The sequence below is a fragment of the Ixodes scapularis genome, unplaced genomic scaffold (assembly GCF_016920785.2).
Source record: "Ixodes scapularis isolate PalLabHiFi unplaced genomic scaffold, ASM1692078v2 PGA_scaffold4__175_contigs__length_147842914, whole genome shotgun sequence".
Classification (NCBI taxonomy): Eukaryota; Metazoa; Arthropoda; class Arachnida; order Ixodida; family Ixodidae; genus Ixodes; species Ixodes scapularis.
In genome coordinates this window covers 109,462,694-109,470,990 of record NW_024609879.1, presented here as the reverse complement: position 1 = coordinate 109,470,990, position 8,297 = coordinate 109,462,694, and the positions used below count along the sequence as shown (strand labels likewise).

Here is an 8,297-nt window from a genome sequence, read left to right as displayed (position 1 = left end):
AGCCCCGCACACCACCACATGGGCCCCTTCTAGTATGTGCAACTAAAATTATTATTATTATCATTATTATTATTAAAACAATCCTGTTTTCGGCTCACAAGTAGTTTGTGCCAAAACAGAATAATATTGCTTTTTAGTTCGCGTTATTTCGGGATTTTCTATGTATCTGCATAAAACTAAACACATGACTATCATTCTCAACGTTGCACATTCGACATTCCTAACTCTCCCTAACTTCCTAAACGTCCGTGTGTTGTCTAACACCAGAAACCGGAATTTTAAAGCTTAAAAACGGCACGTTGCGAATATGGAACGCACACTTTCATGCAACACTGACGTCAAGTGACTCAAATCGAAAAACATTCATATTTACATTATTGTTATTTCTTCTGGTGAAGGTTCAGCAACCGTTGCATTCGTTTTCGTGCACGAAAGGGTGACTCCCAGAGAAAGGAAGAACGCAGTAATTGCCTTTATTTTAACAATGTAAACACACTTGCAGGCGTGCGCTGATGAAGCCTCGAAATCAAAACTCTCGAAGCGGGATTCGTGACTGCGCCGGCTACTAAGTTCTAACCAACCTTGTTGTCACGCCACTTTCTGCAAGCAAACACTAAAATTACTAGAAAACAGACAAAAGCGACACCGGTACAATTATCTTGTAGAATATCACCTTATTTAGTCATAACTGTGTCAATGGGCACTACATGCTGTATTTTCGTTAAGAAAAAAAACAAAAAAAAACGTATTTCGTCAGAGAAACCTAGATATCAATGTTAAGTCTGGTAACAGTGTATTTTTGCCGAATCAGTGCAAAATCTTTAGAAAAGTTCGGCAAAAGTTGCGCCGAATTGTTTATTCGGCAAAATTTCGGTGCATCACTTGTAAAAATATGCAACCCGGGGGGGGGGGGGGGGGGGGGGGGGGGGGGGAGGGAGGGAGGGTCTGGTTTGCCCCCCCACTCAAAAACAAGTTGGTACGCCACTGGCATCAACCAAACATAAAATATTCCTATTTTTTTTTTCTTTGTTTAAGCTTACCTCGGCAGAGGAGTGGCACGATTTAGCGAAAATGGCGCTATGGCGCAAGATGTATCAGACCTTCGTTCGTGGCGCAATTTGGCTCCGATGGTGTGGCACTTCCATCATTGCGTTCACAAGACGTGCAACTTCGTAACTTGTTCCCGCATATCTTTTTTTTTTTTTTTTGTCCGTGATTTGCGCGCGCGATATTGGTTCCTGTGATACGAGAGTTTGTAGCAGTTTCCCTCATAACTAACCATGAAGCACGAATTCGCTCTGCCCGCATTCAGCGGTTCTGTTCCCTTCTTGCGCGGTTTGTAGCGGTGGCCCCCAATGCTTATCGCTAACTTTTGATAAAATTTTGCCGTCGCGTCTCTGAAGATTGCCCACCCCATACTTTTCCCCCATTTATCTCTTCGTTTTTTGTGGGCGTTCGTACAAGATTTTACAGTATGCAAAACAATAAAAAAAAAAAACTCATCCGCTACTTTGAAATTCAAATGATTTTTTTCACAGTGCCTCACTAACATTTACTTTGCCTGCCAAACAGACGCGAAAATTTCCAACACATTGCCAACGCATCTTTTTTTTTTTTTTGCCATTACACATTTCTGTTAAAGCCCAATTTACAAAATTTTAACAAAAGCAAAATCGAAGGTAACCTCAGCAGATTATCCGGCCGGTACCGAAGGCGACAAGCCATTTGCCGGATCTATCCATTCACGCACGAGCGAATAAATGAATGCGGCATTCGATCCGCCCACTACAACCCCAACCACCGTTAGACCCTAGCTGCCGACAGGAGGAGACCAACAGGGCGCTCTCATCTTGTCGCCCTAGGCTTACGAGACGCCGAAGCGTCGTTGAAGGTAGCAAGCTCACGCCGGAGGAGGGTTGTCTGAAGTGCCTTCCCTGCCGTTCTCACCCCACCAGCGACTACAACTATGGCGTCTGCAACGCATCTCCAACTGGTCCGTTTACAGCATCCTCAAGAGCAGTTCCTCGACTTCCACCCAACGAGGTTGCAAAAGTGCCACGCCTCCTCTTCTTCCTACCTTTGTGGTAGGACGGCCGACGCCAAACGCGCCGGTCGAAGACGCACTCTGAGAGTTGTGCCGCGAGGGCCAACACTTACCTCCATGGTGCCCCAATCCTGATCGTCCCACCGCTCCTCGTAGTCCGAAGCAGAGTCCACTCCGACGTCTTCCGACGCGCGGTGGTCCCTGGCAGACGCCGATTCCAAAACGGGAGACGTCGCTTCGGAGGGTGGCCGAGACTGCGACAAGGCTGTGGCACCAAATAATGCCTTAGTCGACGGATTCTGAATATAGTAGGCTCGCGATAATTCAAACCTTGAAATTTCATAGTTTCGGTTAATTCAAACAAAATTCAAAAGTTATGTTGTCCCACTATGTTTTGAATACATTCATAAACTGCTTGATTTGGACGGCGTTTCCGTGTAACTCATACTTTTTATTCTTGCGGCCCAGTTGAGTGCACTTCTTTACGAGCATCGGTGCACTGCAGAAAAATAACACCGTTTCCGCGGGTGTTGCTCGGTGAGAAATGCACTCAACGGTGCTCAAGCAGGGCACCCATGAGCTACAAAATCTGGCACCACGTGGAAATTTCCATAGCAACTTGCACGGACACTGTGATTTGGCGGCATAGCATAAGTATACACCACAACATCCGTGCAAGTTGCTGTGAAAACTGCCGCACGGGGCTCATTCTCATTGCTCATGTGTCTCTGCTTTTGTCCACATTAGACAACTTCTTGGCCCGATGAACACACTTAATTTTGCTTTGAGTTGCCATGTGCTGTCTAACAGTCCACGATAAACAATGTTTTTGAGGCATACATTTCACAAATATTTCACGGGTGGCATACATGCTTAGGTTCAGTAGGCCTATGAAAAGGAAATCATCAAATACCTGCTTGGTATCCGTAGCCATTCATATAGCAAGTCATAATTTAATCTTCCATCATATTTAGACGAGTTTCTGGTCATTCAAACTCCTGATAATTAAAAAAAAAATGTCTGGCTTCCTGGAATATGAGTTAATGAGCATCTACTGCCATTTTAGGTTTCTAGGTATCCCCATCTGGGCTGAGTGAAGGTTGAGGAGCTCCTGCCAGTCTCAGCACTAATATGAGAAAAAGCAATAATCCAATGCAGAAGCCTACAGACCTCGTAGACAACAAGGCACATACCACACTCCGTTGCAAGTTGAAGAAAGCAGGACAAGATCCTGCAGCAGAGCCCTCCACTCTTTCCATTTTAGCAGAGCGGATGCTGGAAACCACTTGCCCCCTTTTCTGCCTTCTCTCTCGCATTCGCCTCGCTAAGGCAGAAAGCGTGGAGGGATTTGTGGCAGGGGCCTGTCCTGTTTTTGTCCGCCTACGTCAGGGCATAGGGAGTGTTTCGCTCATAGTTACGGTATGCATCAGTGGACGGCTCAGATCTCCTGAAAAGGTGCTTAAATTGGGACGACACTTTACTTAGGGGCAAGAACAGTTGAGAAAATTCGGGAACTTGGGAAACCCATGCAAGCACTCTGAGGAAACCCCGGCATTTGATACTTGGAACCCAGTTTGAGAACCCATGCTTTTGGCCTATGGATTCTCAAATGTTTTGGTTATTAAACGTCTTTACCTTACCAAAATTAATTTTTTCGTGAAATAAACCTTGTATGTTTATTTATGAAACTTTCTTAAACCACACACTGGAAGTAACTAAACCAGAATATAACAGTTCTAAAAAAAATGTCTTTAACACCTAAAGTTTTTTTTTTTTTCCTTATAAGTGCAGCTTAGGTGTCTCCACAATCGGTTGCCATCCTTAAAAACGTGTACAATAAGAAACAAGTGCTGGCATCTCTGAGCAGTCCTGCAAACTAAGCTCTGAACGAGCCTGGGTCATCCAAAACAGCCAAGGGGCGAGGTAGGGTGCGCGGACAAGCTACACTCGTCATAAGTGGTTTGGGGACGGCTCTAGCTGGACAAGGGCTCATCAAAAACGGATAAGGGGTTAAAAGAAGTTTGATTGCCACAACCATATACAAAATCCAAAAACTAGATTAGTCTTTGATATACACAATCTGGATCAGTGTTAAAAAAAAAAAAAAGATTAACTAAATTGGTTACTACTATCATACTTATTCAAGAACATGTCAACCTCTTTATGAACAACGCCTGCGCATATTCCTCTGCAATGCTCAAGAAGAGCCCATCACTGCAATGTATGGAAGAGAGGCCCAGCGAATGAAGAGGCACCAATAATGTCGGAACGCAGAAATGAGATCTGTGTGGATTGAATTTTTTTTTATTACAAACGTTATCTCAGCTTTGCCATTTGCCGGCTCCTTTAGTTAGCCTTAATGACTGGTTCCCTTGGGCTCTGCAGGAAGGTAGACACACGCGTCTGTTCATGAAAAGGTCGACCTATCTTCGAATAAATATGGCAGCTACCCTTCGAGAAAACCTCAGGCTAAATTTTTCTACGCCCTTTTCTACAACCAAACAATATTCAAGAGGAGAAACTACCCAACGACGCTGCGCTATCTGTCTCGGAGGCTACTAGGTTAGCTGTTCAATGTTAAAACTCTATCACACTGTCACTTATCAGTTTCTGTTTGTACCACAAGAGACTGGAACCTGTTGCCATCCTCGCAGTTTCCTGAGTCATATTCACCATGCTCACTTTTCAACTTTTTATGTACTCCTTTGCAACATGATCAAATGTAAACAAATAAATAAATAAATAAAATAAACCCCCCTTAAATGCTGAAAAAGAACTCCACTCCAAGACATCGCCTCGGGCAGACCCAAATGGTTCCAAGAGCCTCCCGCTGTACGGTCCAGCATCGCAGATGATTTTGTTTCTGGTCAGAGTTCGAACTCACAGTCACTCGAAGGTGCCACGCCAGCTGTCGAGGTCGTGCCAGTTGTTGTGGCGGAGGCCGTTCCACTTGTCGAAGACCGGTAGAACTTGGAAGTGAGAGAGGTGACAGCCCAGCCTGCCCAGCTAGCCGCCAGGCTGGAAGGAAGGCTGGAGCTCGCAGCGTTCACATCCGCCTCTGAATAAGAAAAAGAAAGATTAAAGCATTGTTTCATCATATATGCCAGGCTCGAAGACACAGAGAATGTGTTGCAAAGGGGCTGGGCGCATGACATGCCCAGCTCATTTGCACGTCGTGTGACATTTTGAGGTCACGCTACATTATGATGTTGTGTGCTATCATGATGTCATGCAACATCATTGTCACATGATCTTTTGATACGATGTGACATTCTGGTATCACGTGACATTACATGACACCTGAGCTCGACGTCAAGTCACGTAACATTACAATGTCAAGCGACGCCTGGGTGCCAAGTGATGCACCGATTGTCTCGCTGAATTCAGCAGGGAATGTAAATGATGCCCCGATGGGACTACATTGCATAGATGACCTTGACGTGTGGGTCAGTCAAGCCCCACTCTCGAGTATAATCTGTCGGTTTAACACATTCCGTGTTAGAAAAGATTATGAAATCCTTTCGAACATAGGGTTGCCGAGGAGCGCTGCTTTGCAAACAGACACGAAAACTCACCCATCTGTTCGGCGAGGCTTGGATCTTCGGACACCTTCTCCAGTTTTCCGAGGAAGCCCTTAATGGCCTTGAAAGCCTTTAAATAAAAGATATAAATAATAATATATATACATATATATATATATATATATATATATATATATTTTTTTTTTTAGCATGAGATGATGACAGGTGAGTATATACGGTATAATAAACAAGGAGACCCGGCGTTTTAACAGATCCAGTGACACAAAACTACATAAAACATCGCTTGGAGTAGTTTTGGAACCTAAGCTAAGATGTGTCGTCCAAAAGCTGCTCATTAAAGATGTGATCAGTCGATTGATTAATAGCATGATGATAGTGAAATTAATGAAATGGTCATCAATCAAACATGTTATTTATCAACCAACCAAAAGTCCGAGGATACCTAAGCACTTATGAGGTGTGAATGCGAAAGCATGAATGTCGTTCTTCCGCTCCCTTAGTTTGTCTGCGGTGTAATGGCGTGGATGGCCATGTTTCGCTACGGCTGAAGTAGTGGCCAACGGCCGAGCATGTGCTCTAGTGAAGTGGCTGTGTCGCGCTGAGCTTGGCCGTGCAGCCTCTCCGAAGTTTGCCCGAGGGCACTGTGCAGCCAGGCCCGCATTGCCGCACCTCTTACCAGCGGTTGGGCCGCTGTGTACGCTGCGCCGCCATGGAGAAAGCTTGGAACTACGCCACGCGAGATTCAATGGGAGCCTCGTTCCTTGATGACGCGCGCCAGCATAGCGGAGCCTATCTATCAGATTTCTGCTAAAGATGACGGGCTTCTCTTCATTGGGACAGGGAAAGGTGCCATTTGGCGCGGCTTCAAAGCTGATGACGTCGGTTAGCTCCATGGGACAGTTATAATCAATCTGTCACTCATTCAACAACTTCTATAACCAATTGATAGACTGTGCAACTGACGGAGTTATCATCACTCAATCAAGCTATCTATAGAAAAGAACGGCTCGTCTCTTTGGTACATCTCAAAAACAGTCAACGCAAACCTCGTGCGGCTCCCTGGTAACACCACCCCCCCAACAAAATCAAAAGAAAGAAAAAGAAAGGCAACTTGCGTTTTGCCAGCATATCGAACAGGTTCCTTGTTTCACAAATGGGGACTTACAATAAAGAAACATACTGAGCAATCGTTTTATGAGTGCAATTCGCTGTGGCCACAACTGAGGAGAAAACTTTTAAAACCTTTTTTTCTATTGAGGCTCTTCCCTAAAATGGTTCTTTTCAAGGCTCTTTCAATATTATTTGTCTGAATACCCCCGATATATCTCAAAGATGCTCTAAATACATAGCATTTATAGCTTCTCTGTGATGTGATGTTACAATACATTTAGTCAGGTCACATCACATGACACCATCATGCCACAGTGCAACGCAACGTCACAGTCATGTGACCATCAGGAGAGCACATAATCACATGACCATATGTCACATAATGTCACAGTGTCACATGTCATCGTAGCACCACATGATCACAAAAAGAAAAAAAAGTATTTGATATTCGTGTCTAGACAGTGTAAGATCAGTCTGCCTTTTGAGGTGCAGCGACACTGGTTTATGCTATAGACTAGAAATTTAACCAGTGCAGTATGACTGCTAGCCTGGTGTCTTTAACCCCTTATCCATTTTAGACAAGCCTAGCCCGTAAACATGAAGACGTCCCCAGACCGTTTGGGACGGGTCCGTCTGCTTTCCCCAATTCACACACTCGACAGTCTTAGACGACCTAGGATTGCTGATGGCTTAGTTTATGGCTCTACCAACAGATGGAGGCACAAATTTTGCTCCCATTCCATTTGTGGCTAGAAATTTTATTTTCAAGGGAACAAAATCTTTTTTAAAGACCACAATTAATCAGTTGAGGGACAGAAAAACGGCCAAGAGGTTAATGTGCATGATGCAGCAGTGATGCATGAATGCACGCCGGTACGATGCTCATCCAGGTCTAAGCGGGCAGGGGTGGGGATTGAGCCTAGGATCAACAGGTTCTGCAGCGTGAGCTTTTGCTCCACGTGCTTCGAGCTACAGCGCTATGAAACACTTGGCAACAATGTCACACATGGTGTCTCATGACGTCGCGATGTCATGTAATGTCATGGCATTACATAACGACTGTCACACCAATTAAGTCATGAACAAGTCGTGTGAACGCTGTCTGCTAAATTTGGAGGGATGCCTCCCTTTCGCCGAGGCTCACCTCATCCCAGGGACACAAGAGCACTGAGCGCCGGCCCTAGAAATGCCAAGCGTTCGAAAAAGGCAGACCAAAAGCTCCCCCTTACGTGGTCCCTGACGGTCTTCTCCGGGTCCATGGTGAGGGCGCACAGGGCGGGCAGCACCTTGGAGGCGCAGTCCCGCAGGGTGAAGTACCCCTGGGTGGCCGACAGGGCCAAGATGGCCGCCATCCGAGAGGGGTGGAAGGGGTCCCGCATGGCACGGGCAAACGCCACAATCAGCACCTTCTGGCGCGTCTGAAAGGTAGAAAGAGGGGGCCCCAAATCGTGCTCCTTGCAACCAATGTAACCTAAAGTTCTTTAACGAATGGTGAATTTCCTGTTTATCACAAGTGTACAGTCATTCTTTCATGCACAGACTGCACAATGGTGTGGGTTTTAGGAAACGAACGGCGCTGCAAGGCAGCAAAATGAACTCGG

At 45.5% G+C, this 8,297-nt stretch overlaps 1 protein-coding gene across 1 annotated transcript; it reads right to left on the bottom strand.

The window, feature by feature from the left end:
* Window positions 1-4,911: 4,911 nt before the first annotated feature.
* LOC121837835 (N-terminal kinase-like protein) lies at window positions 4,912-8,112 on the bottom strand. Its single transcript, XM_042293667.1, has 3 exons — window positions 7,926-8,112; window positions 5,620-5,695; window positions 4,912-5,102 (listed from the first exon to the last, which is right to left on the bottom strand). Exons 1-3 carry the CDS (start codon window positions 8,073-8,075, stop codon window positions 4,912-4,914), a joined length of 417 nt encoding a protein of 138 aa, XP_042149601.1. The 5' UTR covers window positions 8,076-8,112.
* Window positions 8,113-8,297: the final 185 nt, after the last annotated feature.

Coding starts and splice junctions, on each gene's coding strand:
- LOC121837835 (XM_042293667.1), bottom strand. CDS start 8,075: ATGCGGGACCCCTTCCACCCCTCTCGGATGGCGGCCATCTTGGCCCTG. Junction 5,696..7,925: donor AGAAGACCGTCAGGGACCAC/GTAAGGGGGAGC, acceptor TTTTATTTAAAG/GCTTTCAAGGCCATTAAGGG. Junction 5,103..5,619: donor AAGCCTCGCCGAACAGATGG/GTGAGTTTTCGT, acceptor TTTCTTATTCAG/AGGCGGATGTGAACGCTGCG.